Raw genomic sequence first — 26658 nt, 5'->3', positions numbered from 1 at the left:
CTGTCTGTACAATGGCTCACTAACTAGTTGTGTCTATCCATGGTCTTGTCCTGTCTATACAATGACTCACTAACTAGTTGTGTCTATCCATGGTCTTGTCCTGTCTATACAATGACTCACTAACTAGTTGTGTCTATCCCTGATCTTGTCCTGTTTGAACCAAAACTCACTAACTAGTTGCATCTATCCCTGATCTTGCCCTGTCTGTACAATGGCTCATCAAGACCAAAGTTTGATTTAACACTGTCCAACATTGTTTTCAGCCCTACTCTTGTTCTGTATGTCCAATGAAGGCATGACAAGACAGATATACAAGTATATTGACCAACATCAATTAAACGTGTTGTCTGGAGTCATGCTCTGATCAAGCCGAAGCTCTACTGTTGGTCTGACAGGAAGCAAACTAGTCCTGCTCCTGTCCTGTGTCTGCCGGCTCATTCAGACCAAGTCATAAGTATTACTATCCAACATTAAATAAGCTGTATTTATTCTTGGTCTTGTCCTATATGTTCAACAACTCTCACAAACCAAGTTATAAAAATAACTGACTTTCTTGTCCCATATGTCTGAGGTCTCGCCAAACCCGATGACAGTCTTTCTTGTCCCACATGTCTAAGGGTTTGCCAAGTCCAATGAGTCTTTCTTGTCCTATGTCTAAGGGCTCGCCAAGGCTGATGACAGTCTTTCTTGTCTTATATCTGTAATGGCCCACTGAGTCTGATGAGTCTTTCTTGTCCTATATATCTAAGGGCTTGCCAAATCAGATGACAGTCTGGTCTGGTCCTATATGTCTACAAGCTTGGCAAGTATGTCATGTATGTCTAAGGGCTCGCTAAGTCCGATAACTGTATTTCTTGTCCTATGTATAAAGGCTTGCCAAGTCCAACGACCACCGTTCTTGTCCTAGATGTCTAAGGGCTCGCCAAGTCTGATGACTCGCTCTCTCATCGTGGGATCCTGCTGCCAGTTGACCCCACTCCCGAGAATGACACCCTTCAGAACCTGTCGCTGAATGACTATCTTGTCCACGAGCTTCTGCAGATGAGTCTTCATGCTGGAAACACACAAATGTAAAAACTGAGTTCTTTTAAATCCAATGACTTAGTTTCAGAGGTTCGTACCTTTTCTTTATTTGCATAAAATGCTTTTTAAACTACAGTGAAAGCCATCAAAATCCAACTCTCAGTAAACTGAAATTCCATCAAAACCGAATGTCAATCACGATCCCTTTTTAAATATTAGTACAGAACAGAATCTCTGTAAACTGAATAATCACTAAAACTGTTTTACATGGTCTAATGGGTGATCAGTTCAGAGGGGTTCACAGTGCTACCAACACCATGGTGACTAGAAACACACTGAGATTGTCTAAGTTGATAAACAGATCAAAACACTAAAGGAATGTGTAATCTAATGGAAAAAGCTATAGAAGCCGAAAATAATTAGCTGAATATAATTTATGTTGCCTTAAAACAAGAGTCAGGGTCACTGACCATTTATTTGTTGTATTTTAATTTACTGCAAAGACAGCAGATGATAGCTGTCCTATTATTGGTTCACCCAATGGAGATGACTGTGCATGTCAGATTAAAAAGAAAAAAAAAAGTAGGGGAAAAAAAGGGTAAAGGGTAAAGTTTAAAGTTTTGTTTTTGTTTAACGACACCACTAGAGCACATTGATTCATTTGGTAATTTGACATATAGTCTTAAGATAGGAAACCTGCAAGGGATCTTTTATATGCACCATCCCACAGACAGGATTGCACATACCACGGCCTTCGATATACCAGTTGTGGTGCACTGGCTGGAATGAGAAATAGCCCAATGGTCCCACTGAGGGGGATCGATCCCAAACCAACCGCTAATCAAGCAAGTGCTTTACCACTGGGCTACGTCCCGCCCTAAAAAGGTCAAATGCAGGTCACTGATTTGATGATCACTGCTCGATGAAAGAAGAATTTAGCTAGTGTAATATCCATGTTAGGGCTAGCTCGGTCACTTGCAAAATTTGTCAATTGCGAATTAAAAAACTGGCAAATTTTATTTTAATTTAGCAAAATAATTTTATGAAATTATTGATATTCTGTCAGAAAATAACTGGGTTTCTGCAGTTTTTGAAGTTTTGATAGATAATTTGGCGAAATTTTCTGCGGACCCAGAGTTAGCCCTGCATGCACTACAGTAAACAAGAGTTTCTGAAGAACAAACTGATGTACAAGAAACATGAAGCAGTAGCAAGCTACCAGTAGATAAAGAGTTACAATAAATATTCATAAAAGAATATTCATATTTACAAAATAAACATAACTGCAACATTTGACTCTTTTTTTCACTTGCAGTCGGGCATGGCAATGATAGTTCATTACTAGCCCAACATAGAATAGCACTAGCCATGGGAAAGGGGCTACCATAATCTAAAAGCTCTAGACCAAAGTTAAAACTTACTTTTGTCCCTTCTCATTCTTACTGAATGACTTGGCTTGCTCCTGCAGTGATGAATGCCTCTCTTTGATTATGGCCATCAGCTTCCGATTGTTAACTTTCAGTTCTACAAAAACCAGGAACAAAACTGAAGATACTGTGAAGAAGTTAAACCTGCCCAACCAGCCACCTATTTTAAGCAGCCACATCAATATTACAGTTAATCTTTCTTAGTATCCAAAATAAGTTAAAAACTGATTGTTAAAGGGTAGTCGTTCACAACCATGAATCATAGCAAACGAAGTTATTTCACCAATGTTATTATTAATGGTTATACTCACCCGATATAATTTGAATACCAAGGCTATAGCAGCCTTTTAACATTGAATCTGATATCTTACTAAATTGGCAAGTTTTTTTCTTAAATACAGTGAAACCCCTCTAAACCAGACACCCACAGGATCAAGTAAACATTCCAGTTTTAAAGGGACTGCCACAAGTTTGCAGCCATTGTAAGATGTTTCCAACTAGTAGAAGAAGTTTGTTTTGTTTAACGACACCACGAGAGGGCATTGATTTATTAATAATCGGCTGTTGGATGTCAAACATATGGTCATTTTCACACAGTCACAGAGAGCAAACCTGCTACATTTTTTCATTAGTAGCAAGGGATCTTTTATGTGGACCATCCCACAGACAAGATAGCACATACCATGGCCTTTGATATACCAATCGTGGTGCACTGGCTGGAATCAATCCCAGACCAACTGCGCATCAAGCAAGTGCTTTACCACTGGGCTACGTCCTGCCCTCAACTAGTAATGTTTTTGACGACTACTATTACATATTACATCCATTTTCTTGTTTAGAATACTTGTGTCCTATAAATCCAGTATATTTGTTGCCATATGTTAATGTTTGTAGCAATCCAACGTGTTTGTGGCCTTGTGTTAATGTCTGTTGCAGTCCAATGTGTTTGCGGCCTTGTGTTAATGTTTGTAGCAGTCCAATGTGTTTGCGGCCTTGTGTTAATGTCTGTTGCAGTCCAATGTGTTTGCGGCCTTGTGTTAATGTCTGTTGCAGTCCAATGTGTTTGTGGCCTTGTGTTAATGTCTGTAGCAGTCTCTTTTCATTTGACTTTATAATATATCTTTTTTTTTTTCATATGTACAAACTTACTGGACGGTAAAATCCAGTTTGGGTTACTACTATGGGACGACAACAAACATGTTGTTTATACAGATAGTGATATTGTCTCTTTAAGATGAAAATTTAGTCATTCAAATGGCTCCGTATAGCGTAAACAAGCTGCAATGGCAGGACACTCAGAACAGTCCCATTAGAGATGCCTGGTATAGAGAGGTTTTCAGAACAGTCCCTTTAAGAGATGCCTGGTATAGAGAGGTTCTCAGAAGTCCCTTTAAGAGATGCCTGGTGTGGCAGATGATGTTTTAATATTGTGTAAATATGTAATTTGTTATTTTAATATTTCGCAGGTATTTGTCAGATATTGTTGTCTGCCAAATAGTATTTATTCTATTAGTTTTCTCAGTCAAGTACCCTTTATCTGATTGGCTAATAGCACTGCATGCTTTTCACGTGCACACACTACATGAACAGCAGACATGTTTGACGGGTTTTGACAGGCGACAGATCAGAATACATCATAGGTACAAATTAATTTCTTTCTTTTAGTTAAACATTATTAATAATATATATAAATATATTGCTCACATACTAGCGAATTAATGCAGATAAATGATTACATTGTTTTGATAATAATATAACTAATTGTGCAAGTTCTAGGAGTTCTACGACTAAGTATACCAAACTACTAAATGTTTTAAATGATTTCTAAAAAGGAATCATATAAATATATTATATCAATAACACTTAATTCTTCAGCGTAAAGATATGTTTGTATTTTAAACATCAACTTATTTTAATATTTCCACTATCATAATTGTACGAAGATATGCGTGTATGATTTATGAGTGTATGCTGTGCCAATGTTTTATTTTGTTGCAGGTTCGTAAGCATCTGTAGTTTATGATGCTTAATAGTTTATAATTTATTCCCCAGGTTTTCACACACTGTCTTGTTGACCACCGGCATTGTTTACGCTCGTGTACCACATACAGGGTATGACATAGTTAGTTAGTAATCAAGCAGTTATTTCAATTAATTATTAATCTTAAACCTCATTATAACATAATAGTAATATTTAATATAGTAAAGTATTTTTTTATTCTGACAACATTCCACAGTAATTTATTTTAAGTCAATTAGGTTAATGTATCAACTAAATCTCAACCATTTGTTATTCTTGTAATTACCTCCCCTTGGAATTAATTATCCCGATATCTATCATATACATGTAGGTGTGGACCAAAAGGTTATTCAGGTTTAGTTTAATCAAACAGATTGTTTGATTAGGAAGATATTATATTTTAGTAGATGTTACTTATAGCCGTGACATTAATGGGATACGAATTGAAATGTTAATATATATTTTCTTAATATTGATGACATGTGATGGACATATTTTTATGATGTTGTGATTGACATGTATGATCGAACTATTTTTATGACGATGATTTTTATGACACATACATGTAATTATTTATAATGAACGCCTGTTATATATTGTATATTTTATTCTTGCAGGGCGTTGTTTGCAATGTCATAATGAACTGTTTATGAAGTAAATCATTTCCAAACGTCGTGACGTGTTGTTTTCGTCCTTTGAACCCTGAGAGAGGTTCTCAGAACAGTCCCTTTAAGAGATGCCTGGTATAGAGGTTCTCGTCGGTACTCATATTTAAACAGGGATCATGAAAAATGTCTGAGTTTTCAAAGAATTCACGTTTAGAGGCAATAAAAAGAAAAATCATATTACACACTTACCAAAATTAGCTTTTTTAATATTAGCTAACGAGTCTTTCAACTCCTGCACAACCTGAAAATTAAAAAGATGCGACAATTTTATATTTTTAACACATCTTATTTTTGCTTTGTATGTGGATATACTTCACGACACATCCTGCTCATAACCAAATTAGCCAACTGGTAGGAAGGAAATGTTTTATTTTATGATGCACTCAACACATTTTATTGACAGTTATATAGTGTCGGACATATGGTTAAGGACCTCACAGATATTAAGAGAGGAAACCTGCTGTCACCACTTCATGGGCTACTCTTTTCGATTAGTAGCAAGAGATCTTTTATATGCACCATCCCACAGACAGGATAATACACACCACAGCCTTTCTTACACCAGTTGTGGAGCACTGGATGGAACGAGTTAGCCAACTGCTCATTTTCATACAACATTTAGTCTTTAGCTAATAAAATGTTCTTTAAATTAGCCACTTTTGAATAATTTTCAAGGAAATACTCTATATATCTGAAAATCAGCTAAACCAAAACATTTTCTAATGTTAGCTCTATAATTACCAACAAAATTCAAAACTTTGTCAGCCATAAAGAAAAGCCAACATTACACAATTTATCTTTACGTTTTTTGAAAAAATCATGTTGTGCAAATATGTCTTATAATTATTGACAGAGATAATTTATTTACTGAATGGAAGTCGCTAAAAATCATGTAATGGAGAGATTCTTTTAAGTTTTCTGAGTTTTGTTTTTGTAACAATACAAGTACCTCGCTTTTCTTAACGGTTTGAGACACAAGATCTCGTTGTTTGATCAGAAGTTCCTCCAAAACTCTGGGGAAACAAAAAGGAGAAGATAATTAAACAAAATAAAATAGTACTATCTGTACTACACTTTTAATAGTTATTAGTATTTGGAAAAGTCATGTACAGAAAGATAAGTCTGAAACATGTAAAACAAAAATCTCTTATCACACTTACAAACAAGCATTCTGAGAGTACTCCTAAAGCAATACATGTTTAAGGACACCACTAGAGGAAATTAATTGATTAATCATCAGCTATTGGAGGTCAAACATTTGGTAATTATGACATACTGTCTTAGAGAGGAAACCCGCTATATTTTCCCATCAGTAGCAAGGGATCTTTTTTTATGCACCATCCCACAGACAAGATAGAACATACCAGGCCTTCGATATACGAGTGCACTGGCTAGAACGAGAAATAGCCCAATGGGCCCACTGACAAAGATGGATCCAAAACAGACACCACATAAGGCGAGTGCTTTATTCCTGGGCTAAGTCCCAACCCAAACTCCATGGAAATTGTACATCAGTTTTCTGCTGTTATTGCTATCATGTGTAAGGTTGTCATAAAACACACAATGACCCCAACCCTTGTATACAGTTTTAATTTTTCTTTATTGCCTACAATAATACATCCAGTTACACAAAATCAATTAAATGTATTATTTTTACTTCTCATATCCAAATGTGACTGGTGCATTTTCAAAGGGGATTAAGTATATATATATATACACACGATTCCAATGGAGTTAAGTATATATACGATTCCAATGGAGTTAAGTATATATACGATTCTCCAAGTGTGGAAACCTACTCTTTCTTCACTGGGTCTGTCTGATAGACCGGTTCTTCACCACTATCAGGGGAACTTGTTAAAATCTGGTTTAAAGTCTGGCCAAGCTGTAATCTGCAATACACATTAACAAAATATACAAGATAACACAAGAACACGAATTCTGTGATGTCCAGTTTAGAGTATATTCAAGCTGTAATCTGCAATACACATTAACAAAATATACAAGATAACACAAGAACACGAATTCTGTGATGTCCAGTTTAGAGTATATTCAAGCTGTAATCTGCAATACACATTAACAAAATATACAAGATAACACAAGAACACGAATTCTGTGATGTCCAGTTTAGAGTATATCCTACCTGTACCACGCAATACACATTAACAAAATATACAAGATAACACAAGAACACGAATTCTGTGATGTCCAGTTTAGAGTATATTCAAGCTGTAATCTGCAATACACATGAACAAAATATACAAGATAACATACTACGAACTGTAAAATCTGATTTTAAGTCTGCCCATGCTGTAATTTGCAATATTTATAAAACTGTCAAAATATAGTTAAACGTTAAACTCTGTCACCAAGTTCCACTAAAATTTAAAAGATAAAATATAATTCACGGTTGATGATGTCAAAGTAAGTTGATTGGAAAATTATTTGTAAAAGTTAAATAGATAATCTCACATTTAATTTTTCAATAACAAAATTGTGTTAATACTTAAATAGTCAGCAACAGATTTGTATCTAAAATTCCATAGAAACCAAAGCATACATACTGATGATAAATACAACAAACCAATGTGTTTTTATAGTCAATGTCTTAATGAAGTTTTATAATCCAAGGCATACATTATTGTAATGTTCTGGCTCAAGAAACTCATTTAAAAAATGATAGTGGTGGCTTTTATTCACTGAGAACATAGACTTGTCGTCTGCTTGGCCATGTCGTAACCCTTGGATACCTTCTAGGTATTGTTATATTAACACTTCTGGTAACAGTAACTAAACGATAATAGTTTCTATATCACTATTGGCATTAATGCTATATACATTACAATTATGATGATAAATACAACAAACCAGTGTTTTTACAGTCAATGTCTTAATGATGTTTTAGAATCCAAGGCATGCATAATGACGATAAATACAACAAACCAAAGTGTTTTATAGTCAGTGTCTTAATGTTTTAGAATCTGAGGCATACATTGTGACAAATACAGGGCTCAAACTTAAGAATTTGTCATTCACGGAAATTTAACAACAAATTTCCATGGGTGAAACAGCCTACAGACAGCGATTTTGAGGCTATCTTTGGAGAATTTGTAAACTTTTACAGCAAATAAATATAATAGAAAGGTTATTTTGCTATATGTAGACATATTTCAAATGTACAAATGTTAAATACTGGCAAATAATGTACACCAGGTGTATACAGTTTTTCATCGTTGAGGAGCTTTACCGACGACATAAAAGTACTATGATCCTGCCGACCTTCAGTCATTTAGATCTCAACTGCTGCCAGTGCCGTTAAGTTCAAGCCCTGCAAATACTATAAACCATTTTTTACCTTTTTATCGTCAGATCTCTTAATGATGCTCTGGAAGCTTCTGTCACCAAATCATTCTGTAGTACTGACAGGCTGAAAACGTACAAACAGAAATCAACAGATAATTTATTTAAATGAATATCATTATTATGACAGAATTTGTCCTGTCAATGTTTAAAAATTTTATAAAAAATTCACAAAATATACCTTTATCCAAAATGAAGTTATATTTATTACATTTTCATCTTCTTTTCTAAAGTTAAAAGTTTTAACAAAAAAATTACGAACACTTTTTAAGTATATATTAAACACAAATCCAAACACTTCCAGGCCATCCTACAACTCAATGTCTTTTCTAACCCTGATCTCACAAGAACTTTTCTGTAGGATGGGTACACTGTTATTTGCTAAAGGCAAACCAGACTACTGACTATGAGTATAAGAAGTAATAATGTGAATTACAGGACTCGAAACAGCAGTCGGTGAAAGTGAAAAGCAGTCCATTTTTTAGACCAAGCACGCGAAATAAAAATTCACCTGCTAAATTCATTTTTAAAAATCTGGTCTAGACTTTAACGTAATGCTATTTGAATGGCATTGCCATGACGTTAAAGTCTGGACTTTATTAAAGTCTAGACTTTAAGTTTTATAAGGACGGGCCCAGATGTATGTACGATCATCTCATCCAGGGATAGCTCTGCCATTCGCCAATTGAAAATTTTAGGAACAATTGGCAAATTTTACTTTGATTTGGCAAAAATATTTCATGTAATAATTGGTATTTTCTTGAAAAATAAGTGGATTTTGCATATTTAAAGATAATATGGCGAATTGCTTTGTTCATCAAGAGCTAGCCCTGTCACCCTGTACATGTATTTAGCCGATGCTGAGCTTATGATTATGTTATATTCTAAGTTTACACTCTAAAATACATCTCAGGTCATATTTCTTTCACACATCATCTACAACGCTCCACTCACCCCATGCTGTCAATTTCTGACAGGTCATATATTTTCTTAGCAGGCCATATTTTTGGGGGCCTGCCATTTAAAAACAACAGGCGGCCATATTTTGGGGGGCCTGCCATTTAAAAACAACAGAAGGCCATATTTTGGGGGGCCTGCCATTTAAAAACAACAGAAGGCCATATTTTGGGGGGCCTGCCATTTAAAAATAACAGGCCATATTTTGGGGGGGGGGGGGGGGGGGGGCTGCCATTTAATAATAACAGAAGGCCATATTTTGGAGGGCCTGCCATTTGCCATTTAAAAATAACAGAAGGCCATATTTTGGGGGACCTGCCATTTAATAATAACAGAAGGCCATATTTTGGGGGACCTGCCATTTAATAATAACAGAAGGCCATATTTTGGGGGGCCTGCCATTTAATAATAACAGAAGGCCATATTTTGGGGGGCCTGCCATTTAAAAATAACAGAAGGCCATATTTTGGGGGACCTGCCATTTAAAAACAACAGAAGGCCATATTTTTTTTGGGGGGCTGCCATTTAATAATAACAGAAGGCCATAGTTTGGGGGACTTGCCATTTAAAAACAACAGAAGGCCATATTTTGGGGGGCCTGCCATTTAATAATAACAGAAGGCCATATTTTGGGGGACCTGCCATTTAAAAATAACAGAAGGCCATATTATTTTGGGGGGGGGGGGGGGGGCTGCCATTTAAAAATAACAGAAGGCCATATTTTGGGGGGTCTGCCATTTAATAATAACAGAAGGCCATATTTTGCTTCCTATTTCGAGCCTAGTATTACGTGCACTAACATCTGAACTTAAATAAAGCTCCATCACGAGATAATGCATATATAGATCTGAAAGCGTTTTGCATACCTGTGTACAGGTGTTAAACTTACTTTTCTTGGAGTTTCTCCAAGTCATCAGTCTCTTCAGAATCTATTTCCGCTTCAAAATTCAAAAACAAAATACAGTCAGATGTACATTGTAAATATACACATATAACATTGCTAGTAGATTAGTACTTGAGTTAGAATCAAAGCAGCTTTTTCCATTTTAAAATTAAGTACAATCTGAGTGTCCAGTCATCAATTAAGAAAAGAAGGAATGTTTTATTTAATGACACACTCAAGACACTACGATTAAATATGGACACGGACCCCACACATCAGAGTTTGAGAGCTAACCCACTGATGCCATGCAATGTCTACTCTTTCCGATTAGCAGCAAAGGATCTTTTATATGTAGCATCCCACAGACAGGCTAGTACCTACCACAGCCTTCTTTGTTATGGAGCAACAGCCCAATGGACCCACAGACAGAAAGTGCTTTACAATTGGGCTTTAATCAGAGGGTACAAAATACTGCACCTCTACTTTGGTGCCAATCCTTCAATTGCAAGAAAAGAATTTTACATGTATTAGTATAACTGTTTTGAAACAAATGACATTAAATCTAGGAATTTATATGCAGGTTGTAAAGCAATATCGTGCTTAGGAATGAGATTCCTCGTGGATTAGTTTAACCAGTGTAATTTTCTCCTCCTCCAACATGTTACGGCCATTGAGATTTTCCACTTTTTTTTAGTTTTTCAAAAACATCAAACAGTAGGTAAAGTGTCCAGAGTGATACATGGGATGCGGAACAGTCTGGGGAGCATGCCCCTGAACCTCCCCGTGCAACAGGTTTGTGCCCACCAATTTCCACTCCGAGGCCATTGCACCGACAATAGGATCCTCATATCACTTTCAAATACACTCTGCAAGCCAGGAATTTATTCATGATTTTTTGCCCGGGTCCCATGTCCGATAAGTTTGGAGAAACAATAGTACTAGTAAATCATACTTGGCATATTTTTTTCAGGCCACTAAATGATATACACTAATGTTAAATTAATTTATGACAAAGGAGATAATTAAATATATATATATTTGGCATTTTTAGTATAATAAACAGAACCATGTACATAAACCATCCTTTTATTTTTCATTACAAACTATCAATAAGAGTAGGAGTTATTTCCCTTGCTGTTATACCTGCCACTATCTGACTGTTGTAGTCGTAGAGCTGTCTGTCCAACCACGAATGGACTTTGAGAAGATCGGTCACCGTGACAACTGAAGGCACATCAGAAGAGGCATCTGAAATGTTCTCATCTACCTCAGCATGTTCAGAGAGGTGAGAGTTTAGATTGTTGGATTCAGATGGCTGGATCGTTGACATGCTGACTCAACCAGCTAAATACATATGTATATGTATATTTGTGGGTATGAAAATGATCATAGAATCTGTTTAATCTAAAAACAAAAATTGTTCATTAAAATTAAAGGAAAAATAAAGTCATATTTATATATATAACAGCTAAACAAGACAAGTAAAATATAGGTACATATATAGAAATAATTTAGGAAAGGAATGTCCAACAACTACTGATGTTGCAGTGATTGTGATAATAAGTTTGTTTTGTTTAACGACACCACTAGAGAACATTGATTTACTAACCATGTCAAACATTTGGTAATTTTGAGTCTTAGAAAAAAACCCTGCTACATTTTCCATTAATAGCAAAGGATCTTTTATATGCACCATCCCATAGACAGGATAGTACATACCATGGCCTTTGATATACCAGTCGAGGTGCACTGGCTGGAACGACAAATAGCCCAGTGGGCCACTGACAGGGCTACCTCCCACTCTGTCCAATGATTGATTTTATTGAAATTTATCAGCTGGGCTATACTGATGTGATGATCCATTACAAAAAAAAAAAAAAAAAAAATATTGTGATAAATGTTAACTGTTTAGAGTTTTAATGATCAATGCATTTAAATATGTTGGCTTATGTAAGCTCTTATTCAAGTGTATATTTTGTACAAAAAGAAAATAGACAATGAATAGGTATTACATGTAAAAAAAAATTAAATTGTAGGCCTACCCTGGTTTTCCCCAGTAGGCTAAACAACACAACAGTGACATAGGCCTATATTCAAACTTTAAAGTAAATTTAACCAAAAAAAAAAAAAAATCTTATTCAAATTTGTTTTCACTTGATTGTCTCAATGGTGTCGGATTTATAGTTTCTGAAAAATGGAGCAAAACATGATTTTTAACCTTAAGCTAAACGCACACAATTCATCAGTCCATGTAGCCCGAGTACTCTGACTGTAAGAGAGCTAGACTGACATTTGGACATAAATATGCTCTCATTACTGTAGTGAGAGCGTATTTATGTCCAAATGTCCGTCTAGCTTTCTTAGTCAGAAAGAAAGAAATGTTTTATTTAACGACGCACTCAACACATTTTATTTACGGTTATATGGCGTCAGACATATGGTTAAGGACCACACAGATTTTGAGAGGAAACCCGCTGTCGCCACTACATGGGCTACTCTTCTGATTAGCAGCAAGGGATCTTTTATTTGCGCTTCCCACAGGAAGGATAGCACAAACCATGGCCTTTGTTGAACCAGTTATGGATCACTGGTTGGTGCAAGTGGTTTACACCTACCCACTGAGCCTTGCGGAGCACTCACTCAGGGTTTGGAATCGGTATCTGGATTAAAAATCCCATGCCTCGACTGGGATCCAAACCCAGTACCTACCAGCCTGTAGACCGATGGCCTACCACGACGCCACCGAGGCCGGTCTCTTACAGTCAGAGTACTCGGGCTACAGTCCATGTTTTAATAATTTCGCTAGTCCGAGATGTTTCCCCTCAAACTTTAAAATATTATATATATGTATATCCAACTATATAACTGATCGTCGTAACATTAATTGTTATTTTTATGGCTAACTAAACGTTGTATTTTAATTCTAAAAATCCAATGTAAATACCCAAATAAAAGTTTTAAAATTATAAACCTTCAGTCATCCAACAGTTCAGCATTAGTTGTTCCCGCTTTACAAAAATATTGGACGAGTCCATTTTTGTAAAAGCAAACTGGTATTCCTTCTCTATTACTGTTTTATATTCAGACATTAATATCGACATAATTACATTTTATTAGTGATACAGCTTATATGTTTTCAACAGATTTGTCTCATACCGTAACTTTTATGTATTTTTATTACTGATGATGAATTTAAATAAAGACTCTTGATTTTATTCAAAACCCATACAACCATTACATAGATTATTCCATTTGTATTTCCGCTTCCGTGTATGGCGGGTATTTTAAAAAGTGTTTTTGCATGTTGAAATTATACATTGACAGATGTATAATTAAACTTATTAACTTTTGCTGTTCATCTTGCCCTTATTTAATGAAATGCCCTATTTACGACATAAAGGCAGTACAAGAAGCACGTTAAAGATAGAAGTTGATTAAAAACTGATCTAACCCGAACCGAAAACGTCAAACGGAACTGATGCTAAAAGTAAAACCGGACGCCCACTTTTTATTGAATTACAGATCAAAACCATCTAGACTGCGACAGATCCTTATGCAGTTGTTATAGTTGTTTTACGTCGTTTTCTTCCTCTTCTTATTACTGAATTACTGTTATCAATATTTAAAAAAATATATATTAATGTTGGTAGGCCTATATATTTATTACTGTTTAATAAAGATATATTTTGGCAATAGGCTGAGTACAGCTGGGATCAGCCTAAAATGGCACCACTACCAAAACGGAACCAATTTGGCTATAATGGCACCTCAATGTTTTGGCGAAAACGGAACCTTTTTTTTCCCCTCCTACAAATATGTTTTGTAAATAATTTCAGTTTTGTTTAACAATACAAGAAAAAGTGTTTTGGAAATAACAAAATAATACAAAAACACATTGACATAAGAGTAGTATATAAAGAGTATCTTGCATCCGGTATGTTAAGAACATCATATCCATCTGTCCGTGAATATATTTTAATTATATTAAATTTTATTTCTGAAATAATTATTCTTTATATACTTGTAGAATGTCGAGAACGTCATATCCATCTGTCCTAAGAGTCCGGACCCGCAGTTACGGAAGAAAGATTCTTACGCCGACGGCTAACAGACTGGGTGAGATACAAGAAGACTCGACATCGAATATCAGCCTCAATGTGGACACGTCTGTGTGCTCGACACCAGTACAGAGGGGACTGCTGCGACTACGGGAGAAGCTGGAAGATCAGTATTCCCAGGTGGAGGTGGAAGACAACACAAGTCCCACACTCGCCACGCTCAGAATGACACCAGGTAATCACAAACAAAAGGAAAGGAATGTTAAACAACAGCAACATTTAAAACAGATTTCAGCTAAATTTAGAGACCAGCATTTATTTCAACTCTTGGTGTAGAGAGTGAGTGCTAACAACATATTTGCTCATAGATAGGACAGCTTATACCATGGCCTTAAATGCCATGCAGTCCTTGGTTTTTGAAAATTATAGGCGAGTGGAAAAGCGCACTCCTTAATATGCTAAGGCGAGTGAAAAATCACTCTCTAAAATAAATAAAATAGGCAGTGTAGCTCCGATTGGATTTTGACTGGTACGTCTACAAAATTGTTCATTAAACTAGTATTTCCCGATTTGTTCAACAAAGAGAAATACCCGTTTAACAACTGCATGGAAGCCACTGCCATGTTTTAATTTTTATTGTTTTAATAAAAGGACCTTCCTATCAGCTAAATGAGCTATGAAAACTGTTGATTTTTGTAAATAGTGGAAATAAATATACCAATCTATTTTATGTGCGCTATTTTTTGAGTGTAACGTGCACTGTTTTTCACACTCGTCAGATTGAAATTACATTCGCTGTACGAGCGTGATCGCACCCGCGCACCTTAAAAAGCAAGGTCTGGCCATGCTAAGAATAACATTAACTTTTGCTTGAATCAAAGTTTATACCTTAGCTATATGCATATAAAAAATTACAACTGAATATTTCCATTTACTAGTAGAAAAATAACTATTTTAGGGTAGAATCTTGAGTGTCACACACATTAGCCAGTGACGTCACTGTTTTATGCACATACATTCAACACACTAAGTTTACCCAGAATTCTTTGTGGTCAGCTGACAAAAAGAAGCCATGATGGTGGTTATGCTATATTTAGCCACAAATTATTCTGAAAACCCCACTTGTCCAGTGCAAGACTTTTAAAAATTATTATTTGGAGTTAATTATGGAAAGATTACCGGGTATGTGTGGGATTGATAATTTGTAATTATTTTTTACTAATAAATGTGAAAATAACCAAATATTGTAGTTTCAACTTTGACATATAGGCCCGTAGCAGGGGGATGGCCAGGGGGGTCCGGGCCCCCCCCAATAATTTTGGCTTTTTTTTGTTTTTTTGATAACCTTTACATCTCGACTGAATGTAAAAGTTGTAGAAAGACTAACGGACCGAGATTAACGGCGAGAGTTACAGTAATGGGCGAATAACCTTTGAATCATGCCCCCGGACCCCCCAAATACCTCGTGCCTTTGACGCTCGTTCAATTGGCCCTCCCCCCCCAGTAATGTCCATGATGCGAAGGGCCTGACATAGCACCTTTAATATAAACTATGTTATTTGATCAACAGGTCGTAAACTGAAAGACAAGCAGCAGATCCTAATTGACAAGCACAGCCGTCTGAAGCGGAACTTGAACAACCTGAATGTGGGCGGCGGTGTGTCACTCTGGCCCGCCATGGATAGGATGAGAATCAATCGAAGGGAGATAATTCAGCTGGCGTTATCTGCAGCAGCCCTGTTTATTGGGGTCGTTGTTTTGTTCTTCAAGATGCATGGTATTAGAACACATTCTCTTTCTTAATCAATCAAATGAGAGACCTTATCCAGGGTACCACCTAGCATCTGGAAAATGGGAGTCACCATGACCCAGATGGTTTTATTTTGGTAGTCATGCATTGAAAAATGGGAGTCATCTATGATATATTTCTTAAATCACACAATTAACTGAATAACTGTTTTGTTTATATTACATACGTATATTATATCCACTATTCTATCTGTATAATGCATACATACATACATACATACATACATACATACATACATACATACATACATACATACATACATACATACATACATACATACATACATACATATATATATATATATATATATATATCACCATTGTTTTTCTTCTTATACCCTAAATAATTTAGTGGGGTTTTTTTGTTTTTGTTTTGTTCAACCTTTTAGTCAACCAATGCTGCATGCTAATCTGCTTTGTAACATAGCTTCTTCTGTGCAGTAACAGTGGCATAGGAAGGTGCCAAAAAGTGCACAAGTGAATAATTATGACTAACTCCTATTACAAGATATGCTCAACCATCTACATGTATTAAAAGCAATAAAGAACAATAATCAAAACAAAACAAAAAACTAAATATTTAGACTGAACTAGAAACTCGCGGCTGGTTAACTATTACTGATATCTGTAAACAGACTGCGCATTCGACATTGTCGTGATGATCTAAATTTAGACAAAGTGACTGGCACACAACATCAGCCACACTGTTTGTACACTTATGTTACTTTAAATGTATTGATACGGTTAGGAATTAGGTTTTTAGGCTTTTAAAAAAATATATTTAATGTCAAAGTGATTGACAGTGAAAACCCCCCCCAACTCAAAACCAAAACTATACATATAGAGCGAACTGAAAACTCAAGGCCATTGGTGTTAATTTTTTATTTAATGAAGCACTCAACACATTATATTTACGGTTATATGGCATCAGACATGTGGTTCAGGACCACGGGACAATATTTCGAAATCTGAGTGAAGCGGAAGTCGGTTCATGTGGTTTTTACCTAGGTAACCAATTGTTCGGTTACGTGAATTATATTTGCATAACCCGTGGGTTACCTGATTGGTTACCTCAAAATTACGTTGAAATTATATTTTAAATACCTGTACATAATTTTTAGCTGAAACATGAAGTTAAAACAAATACAAAAGAAAACATTTTACAAACAAAAATGTCTTTAATGCTTGCTAAAGTTAACAATATTATAAAAGAACTGAATATCAGCCCCAGTACTGAAACAAAATACAGGGGCGTAGCCAGAAATTTTCTTAGCATTACACACGCCAAAGGCATGCCCGAGCGGGGATATTCGAGGGCCTCCCCCTGTGAAAAGTTTGAAACTCAGGACGCCTGTAGATGCAATCTGAGCCTTTTCGGAGGCATTTGGGGGTTTTTTTAAATATTTTTTTCGAGTAAATTTTAAGAGTATATTTTATAGAACAATTACAGACAGCCTCGACCTATTCCCGGATTTTGTTTTTGAATTACGCACATGCATACTGTGCGTAATGCCTTTGAAATATATACATAATCATTTGGAGGGATTCCTTTTTGCGTTTTGCGGTGGCTATGCTACTTTCACTTTATCGATGGTATTTCTATACTACAGTGACTTTCCAAATGTTTTTTTTTTTAAAGCTCATTATTTGATGTTAGTATTTTTCAATTTTTGTGACACTTTTGGATTCCTGTTTACATTAAAACTGTTTTTAACATATGTAAAATTATAGGCAATCAAATATTATGTCTACATATATTCCTTTAGAGATAAAATAGCAGCAGATAATTTAGCCGTCCCCAGCGGTCTGAGCACATTTCTTTAAAACTTTTGGCTCGACTCTATACTGAACATTTATTTTAGACTGGTTGTAAATTACAACTGTTGAAATATAACGTTCGGTACTGATTTGCTGCACATCAAGTATCTAAAATTCAGCCTAAAACATTTGTCGAAATACTAGTAGTATGTCTGCGTGAATAAACGTCCTGTAATCGTGAAGTTTGCAAGTTTTAATCTGAACGTAAATTTAATTTTGCATAACCGACACGCGAACAGAACGGCGGTTCACATGAAATATTGTGCCCTTGGACCACCCAGATATTGAGAAAGGAAACCCGCTGCCGCTACTTCATGGGCTACTCTTTTTCGATTAGCAGCAAGGGTTCATTTATATGCACCATCCCACAGACAGGGTAGTACATACCACAGCCTTTGATATACCAGTCGTGGTGCACTGGCTGGAACGAGAAATAGCCCAATGGGCTCACCGATGGGAATCGATCCCAGACCGACCGCACATCAAGCGAGCGCTTTACCACTGGGCTACATCCCGCCCCCATGTAGAATAATGTCTAGCATCTCTTTGCATGCAAGTTCAGCAGTTGTGGGGCACTGGTTGGGATGGTTAAAAAACAAACAATCAGTCCACTACAGAGGATCGATCCTAAAGTCCCATCACACCTCAGATGAGCACTATACCACCAAACTACATTTAAACTTTAGAGATATCTAATTTTTCCAGGTTCTACTCTGACATCGCTTTGCCAGTTCACACATCGCCTGACAACATTCTGGACACAGAATCCTGTTCACATATCGGGAAGTTACGAGATGTTCACAAAGTCCTTACTGACCTGGCACTCATCCTACAGAACTTTACTGGTGAGAGGAAACACTCCTAGCTATATAACCAGGGTTTAATTTGTCACTTGCCACATCATCATATTTAAGTTAAAATTATATATATTTCATTATAAAGTACTAGGTCTCAACATCGGCTTACTGCTGCTGCATTGCGGCTTGGTTTCTTTTGGTTTGTAATAAATAAAATACTATACTAGCTTACATTTCATGCCATTTTTATGAAGTTTGTGAACAGTGTTGGTATCCGACTTGCTTTTGCTGGTCAGATACCAAAAGTGTTCAGTCATTTCATAAAAATCATAAATAGTACGACAAGCAAGCTTGTTTAGTATTCTATATGTCAGAACAGTCATGGTTTAGAAATGTGGCAAGATGTTGTTAAACAAACATTTCTTTTCTTTGGATTTCTATTCTAGGGCCCTGTAACACAAAGCACTCGTAACACTTATGTCAGACGTACGTCACACATTATGCATGGTGTACAAATGTACGTCTGATGTAAGTGTTACGAGTGCTTTATGTTACCTGGCCCAGGACACTGTATTTTAGATTTTTTTGTTGAAATACAAACCAATAAATTTCTTATTTCTTGTTTTAAAATACATCTTTCCTTGTGAGTTATTTTTGTAATTTTTTCTACAGTCTGAAATCCACCATACGTTTGACGTGACTCGCTCCTCTCGTCTCTACCATTCCTTCCTCATATGTTACCTCACTGGTCTGAGTGTCCTCGTCTACTTCCTGGCAGACAACATATTCTCCAAGAGCAGGCTATCTCCTCATAGGATCAAGGCATGGTACGCAGGCTTTGTTTTTTCTTAAAAGCTTTTTTCTGTAAACAGAGACTATGACGTTGAGTTTATGTTCAAGACCAAAACATGGTATACAGGCTGTGATTTTACTTGTTTAGGGGTCAGAGTTTAATTTGTTTAATTGTAGAGTTTCCTTCAGTTTAATAACAAAAATTAGAGTATAAAGTCAAAGTTGAGAGGCACAAGGGCAAACCTTTCCTTCAAAATAGGGGTACGAAGGCAACTTACTTGCTATCAAATTTGTTTAGATAAAAATTATTTCATCCTATGGGAAGGTATGTCACAATGACAAACCAGCATCTTTCTTGCTGTCAACAATGTCTGATTTTTGGGACACAGTGGCAAATAAGGAGAGCAGCCATGGCACTTGACATCAGTGGTGTGGTAAAATTCTAAACATGTTATTTCTGTCACACTGAGGGTTTGTCCAGTATCCAAGGCCTTGTATGCAGGCTTTAATATCTATTCACTTTACTTTAATATCCTGTAAATAGAAAATATCCCATTGAGTTTGTGTTCAGGATCAATATTTGGTGTAAAAGCTTTAATATTTACTTACTTTATAATTAACAGTTGGCTGCCAGTTTGTATGTCAGGATCAATGTGTGGTAAACAGGCTGTTAGATTTACTCACTTTATTGTTAACAGTTTTCCAGTGGATTTTTCTAATATGAGAAAAGGAAAAACGTCAAGCACTGCTGTCACATAGGCTGCTCCTCTTACTCAGGGGTAATCTAAACAATAAGTCATATAAGTAAAGTTTGATTTCGGTGATCTCTAAACAGCTCTAATATAAAAAATATCCATTGGCAGTGATAGTAATATCTGCCATCCATAATTGATTGTTAATAAAAATCACGAGTCATGCCATCGTCTTGAACTACCAGAGTAATCAGGTTCATCGTCGTTTACAAGACATTTTCGAAGTACTTGTACCCTGCAAATCCTAGGTACCATCCCTTCCTATAAGTGGAACCAGCTCTACCGATTCCCTCCATCCCTTTCCTGAATTCTGGAGAGACCACTTCTTACTGTCTAAAACCAGGTTGCACTTTTGATATGCTTCACTGGGTTTGATCCTACAACTGATAGCACCCCAGGACAGTGTTCCGTGACAGCTGTTTCCTTCTCATATTTTAGTTTTTGACTTTTTACAGTTTTATTCTTGGACTTGGTTATATTAGAAATTTTAATTCAGTCAGTAGAACACTCACCTGAGGTGCTTGCATCGTAGGATCGAACCACGTTAGTGGACCCATTCTCTAATTGTTGTTTTTTTGCCCGTCTTAACCAGTTCACTGCGACTAGTATATCAAAGGCTGTGGTATGTGCTGTCCTGTCTGTGGACAAGTGCATATACTAGTGGAGACTACGAATTAAAAATGACCAAATGTTTGACATTCAATAGCTGATGATTAATAAATCAGTGTGCTCAAAACAAAACAAAACAAACTTTGTATTGTTTCAGGGTGTGTTTGTTAACAGTGATTGGGACGTGGACTCTTCTGATGACCTACTTCCTGGTTCTAGCTCACAGACTGGAGTACGCCGTAGAAGACAATGTCCATCACCTGTTTGAAATACTGGTGGGTTCGCTTTCACTGCAAAATTTCCTGTTAGAAGCAAATTTGTTTTATATATCAGATTTCATATTAACTGAGACCATTCTGACATGAATATTTTAATTCAACTTTTATAGATTGCAAAAGGTAACTAAAAAATAAAATTTGTTAGTCTGATTTATGGTCACTTAATAAAAGTCAAATTAAAGCTTGTTAAATTAAAGTTTTATAACATGTCACTCAATTTAAAATTATCAGATTGTGAGGCTGGTAGGTACTGGGTTCGTATCCCACCTGAGCCAAAGGGGGATTTTTCATGCCAGTACCGGCTCCAACCTAGAGTGCATGCACCGCTAGGCTCAATGGGTAGGTGTAAGGCCATATACACTGAGTTTCACCCACATCATGGGTGCGATTATGGGTGTGTCTCCCGAGTGTATGACCCAACATGGGGAATGATTACCCGGCATGCACTGCAGGTTCCATGTACCCTGGGCTCGGGTGGATACCGAGATAGCTCAACTGACAGCAAGTGTAGAGCACGGCCCTGTCAAGTAGTCTCATACCAAAGTGGTCTCGGACTATAACCTCCATCAGTTTGACATGATAATCTTAATCTATATTTATTATATTTATCAACAGGCCGATCTAGTGGGCTCGGACTATAACCTCCATCAGTTCGACATGATTCTCAAGTACTGGCGGATTCGCTGTCTGCCCCCGACCACAAGTGGAATCTTGACCATCCTAGGACTCCTGCCAGTGAGGAGTGTCACGTACTACTTACAGTACTACAGTCTTCCTGTGATTACCATCCTCATCACGCCCATTTTCAAACTCGTGTCTGCTCTCTATCAGGTGTATGGGATACCATCAGTTTGATGGCAAGGACAAGTTTTGTTTTTTATTTTCCATGGCAGTTTCTGTGATTTAAAAAACCCAAAACGTTTGAGTATACGTGAAGTTAATTTCCAGAATGCAGTACATCCATTAGTGATGTTCCATTAATCGGTTATAATCGAAAATAGATCGGTTTGACTCTACCGGTTTGATCATTGATTATAATAATCCATTATTGATGGTGTGAGAAATTAATTTGTTATTTAAAGGTAAAATTGGCCATTTGTAAGGTGCACATGACAACAGCTGCATGGTCGTTAAAATTCAAATCCTCCTTATGTTTGTATAATTCTAACCGATTATGTAATCAAAAGTTGATTGGTTGGTGTCAACTGATTATAATCAATGATCGATTTTAAAGTTCCAACCGATTCCAATTGTTAATATCCATTTGCGTTCTTATGAGAAAATCATAATCTTTCTGCAACTTAACATGGTGTATATTGGACAAAGAACAGTTTTAAGATCCTGGCTAGGGATTTTTGAAGCTATCTTAGTGCTAAGTGAAAGTAAGGTTCCCAAATGCATTTGCACACCTTTGATGTGAAGGACTGTTAAGTGCACTGTAGAAAATATTATTTTCACTGTAGTGACATCATTTATTAAAATGATGTGATATTTCAGTTACACAGTTAACACCAATTGTTCAGTGATCTTCTGGTATGGTGTGGGGTTTGTTTTATTGGGGTTTTTTTATATTTCGAGAAATTAAGGTAAAATAACGAAAGTTATATAATAAATGGGCCAACGGATAATATATAAAATGTTTTCTATATACAATGTACATTCCTATATGTATTTATGTAATACTATGTATTTATCTGTCTGTCTCTCTGTGTCTCTCTGTCTCTGTCTGTCTGTCTGTCTGTCTCTCCCCCTCCCTCCCTCCCTCCCTCCCTCCCTCTCTCTCTCTCTCTCTCTCTCCCTCCCTCTCCCTCCCTCCCTCCCTCCCTCTCTCCCCTCTCCTCTCTCTCTCTCTCTCTCTCTCTCTCTCTCTCTCTCTCTCTCTCTCTCTCTCTCTCTCTCTCTCTCTCTCTCTCTCTCAATCTCTCTCTGTATGTATGTATAGATATATAGATAGAGGTTAGTATCATATATTAGGAATAAAAATTGTATTATGCGAGCATAATACAGTGAAACCTCTTAAAACCGAACCCTCTGTAAACCGGAATTCCCCAAAAACTGGCCATTTTTCATGGTCCTTTTTAAAAAATCTGTACAGAACTTAACCTCTCTGAACCAGATACCTCTTAAAACTGGACATTTTACTTCGTCCCAATGGTGTCCGGTTTAGAGGAGTTTCACTGTATATTATTTTTATTCCTAATATATGATATTGTCGATACTGAAATCGCTTTATTATATAATCTCAAGCTTAATACAGTATGCTTTTGTAAACTGTACACGCAACTTTAATTCCAGTCCGCCATTACTAGATGTTCAAATGACATAAGAATATGTGGCACGGTGTCTTTTTGAATGGAAATGATGTTAAACTCGAATGCCGTCATTTTGGATATCCTTACATCAAAATAAACTAGTGCATAACGTTTTTTTGTTTTCTGAACGCTGGACAGCTTTCAGTGTAAAATAGCTATTGAAATGTTTTTATTTCATGACTGTGAATGCATACGTCAATTATGGAGTGTCACCCTAATATGTTTGCTTAAATGTCAATAAACCTAGTGCCATGACCTCGATTAATTTACATCTAATTTGCTAAGTTATCAAATTCTTAAAGTATGCGATCTGAAAAATATCGCTCACATTGATTGAACTGAAAATATATATTATATGATATTATATGATATATATCTGAAGAGTTTCATCGCAAAACGCGATAAACGCCATATTAAAAATCATTGTGCGAACACCACTCAGACACTGTTCACACATAGACAAACGCAAGTTCAAATTCAGTTTTCAGCAAAACGCGATACAATTGTCTGAGGATATATCGCAGATTGCAGAGAAACTGTGTTTATGGTGGTTTGGAATAAAACGTTTTTAAGGGTTGGGTGTGTATAGTGGTGTTTATCACGTTTTATATCATTTTCTGGATACGCATAAGATTTTGCGTGTTTTGTAATGCATTTTTTTTTTAATATATATATATATATATAAAATAATTGACATGTGAATCATGTACAATATATTGTAAGGTGATGTATCAGGGCACCCTAACCCTCACAATGTTCATTGGTCTGGAAACAAAACGGTCGGTCTGGGATCGATCCTCGTTTTTGGGCCCATAGGGCTATTTCTCGTTCCAGCCATTGCCCCATGACTGATATATCAAAGGTTGTGGTATGTGCTATACTGTCTGTGGGATGGTGCATATAAAAGATCCCTTGCTACTAATGGAAAAATATAGTGGGTTTCCTTTCTAAAACTATACGTAAAAATTACCAAATGTTTGACATCCAATAGCCGATGATTAATAAATCAATTTGGTGTGTTTTGTTTGTTTGTTTATGATTTATATTAAATGTTACATGTGACGAAGCAAGTGTAAACTATTGTTATGTTTTTATGTCACAGAGTAGTAATTGCTCATATACATGTACACTCAACAACATTAATTAAAGAAAGACGCACAACGCACTCAACACATTTTATTTACGGATATATAGCGTCAGACATATGGTTAAGGACCACAAAGATTTTGAGAGGAAACCCGCTGTCGCCACTATATGGGCTACTCTTTCCGATTAGCAGCAAGGGATCTTTTATTTGCGCTTCCCACAGGCAGGATAGCACAAACCATGGCCTTTGTTGAACCAGTTATGGATCACTGGTCGGTGCAAGTGGTTTACACCTACCCATTGAGTCTTGAGTCGGTATCTGGATTAAAAATCCCATGCCTCGACTGGGATCCGAACCCAGTACCTACCAGCCTGTAGACCGATGGCCTAACCACGACGCCACCGAGGACAGTCCAACATTAATTAAGGCCCAGTTTACCTTGGGTAATGCTTTGCTTGTGTCATGTTATTTCAGCAAGTTTTCATCACAGATGACTGGTAAACATTGTTTCAGTAAAATCTGACTCATGATGCACGCAAAAAATCGGTGGGTTTTAAAGTTTGTTTTCTTTAACAACACCACTAGAGCACATTGATTAATTAATTAATTAATTACGACTAAGTCATCAGAGGAAGCCCGCTATATTTTCTCATTAATTAGCAGCTACAGATCTTTTATATGCACTTTCCCACAGACAGGAAAGCACATACCCTGACCTTTGATGAGGTGCGGTACACTGGTTGGAGCACTGCTTGGAACGAGAAACAAATCCAATCAGTTGATCCACCGACTGATCTAAATCCTGCCTCCGGTGGGTTTTACTGCATTCGTGAAAACTACGGAAATATGCATTCCACTACAATTTGGGGTGGGATGTAGCCCAGTGGTAAAGCGTTCGCTTGGTGCACGGTCGGTCTAGGATCGATCACCGTCGGTGGATCCATTGGGCTATTTCTCGTTCCAGCCAGTGCTCCACAACTGGTGTAACAAAGGCCGTGGTATGTACTATCCTGTCTGTGGGATGGTGCATATAAAAGATCCCTTGCTGCTAATTGAAAAGAGTGGCCCATGGGGTGGCGACAGCGGGTTTCCTCTCTCAATATCTGTGTGTTACTTAACCATATGCCTGATGCCATATAACCGTAAATAAAATGTGTTGAGTGCGTTGTTAAATAAAACATTTTCTTCCTTCCACTAGGATTCATTACTCGTTGGTTCATAACAATACTTGTCATTTTGTTCTCTCTAAATTGGTCTTTAAGTCATTAAGTTTAAAAACATGCCTTATGGTTTGATGCGAACAATTGCTCCAGCTCGCGCAAAACTATTGGGTGAAAAACTGCTCGCCTCGTCACACACCGATATTGTTAATATATTTACTTGATATTACTGTGAATTGTTATACTGAGAGGCATTGTTCTCCTACATAATTTCACGAGAGAAGTTTATTGCTCACAATAAATTTTCAAACAGTAAACACTGCAACACATTACAACGGAAAAAGTCTATATTTCCGTTTTACCATATTTTAAGAAAAATTCTGAGTATAGAAAATTGTTCAAGTGTGAAGTGAGATATTGTTCACATCTGTGTTCATGTTTGTGTAGCATTTTTTAATTTACGTGTGATATCCTGTGTAAATATTGTAATTAAATATACTAGATCAGTATGTAGTGATATTTCTGTGATTGATTATAAATGAACTGAAGTGTTTAGTGGGAAATATTGTGTCACCAGTTTCAGTGGCACCATGGTTAAGGCATCAGACGTAAGGCTGATAGGTACTGGGTTCACAGCCCGGTGCCGGCTCCCACACAGAGTGAGTTTTAACGATTCAGTGGGTAGGTGTAAGATCACTACACCTTCCTCTCTCTCACTAACCACTAACATCTAATCCACTGTCCTGGCCAGACAGCCCAGATAGCTGAGGTGTGTGCCCAAGACAGCATGCTTGAACCTGAATTGGATATAAGCACGGAAATAAGTTGAAACAAATGAACCACAGTGT

The 26658-nt window shown here is 36.6% G+C and overlaps 2 protein-coding genes across 3 annotated transcripts; one reads left to right on the top strand and one right to left on the bottom strand.

Moving 5' to 3' along the window:
- Positions 1-470: 470 nt before the first annotated feature.
- On the bottom strand, positions 471-13355 carry LOC121377775 (centromere protein H-like). Of its 2 annotated transcripts, none has more exons than XM_041505867.1 (9): positions 13310-13355; positions 11482-11742; positions 10345-10393; positions 8494-8565; positions 6938-7030; positions 6088-6151; positions 5328-5379; positions 2445-2547; positions 471-1054 (listed from the first exon to the last, which is right to left on the bottom strand). In XM_041505867.1, exons 2-9 carry the CDS (start codon positions 11666-11668, stop codon positions 904-906), a joined length of 771 nt encoding a protein of 256 aa, XP_041361801.1. In that variant the 5' UTR covers positions 11669-11742; positions 13310-13355; the 3' UTR covers positions 471-903. The 2 variants fall into 2 exon arrangements, with proteins under 2 accessions (XP_041361801.1, XP_041361808.1); XM_041505874.1 differs by having other exon boundaries at positions 11482-11682; positions 13310-13347.
- Positions 13356-13629: 274 nt separating this feature from the next.
- On the top strand, positions 13630-22974 carry LOC121377764. Its single transcript, XM_041505858.1, has 7 exons — positions 13630-13825; positions 14366-14631; positions 15967-16173; positions 18729-18868; positions 19493-19647; positions 21131-21248; positions 21867-22974. The coding sequence occupies exons 2-7, from the start codon at positions 14367-14369 to the stop codon at positions 22104-22106; spliced, it is 1125 nt and encodes a 374-aa protein (XP_041361792.1). The 5' UTR covers positions 13630-13825; position 14366; the 3' UTR covers positions 22107-22974.
- Positions 22975-26658: the final 3684 nt, after the last annotated feature.

The sequence above is a fragment of the Gigantopelta aegis genome, chromosome 2 (assembly GCF_016097555.1).
Source record: "Gigantopelta aegis isolate Gae_Host chromosome 2, Gae_host_genome, whole genome shotgun sequence".
Taxonomy (NCBI): Eukaryota; Metazoa; Mollusca; class Gastropoda; order Neomphalida; family Peltospiridae; genus Gigantopelta; species Gigantopelta aegis.
Note: the sequence above shows the minus strand (reverse complement) of the source record. Positions and strands in the feature narration are given on the sequence as shown.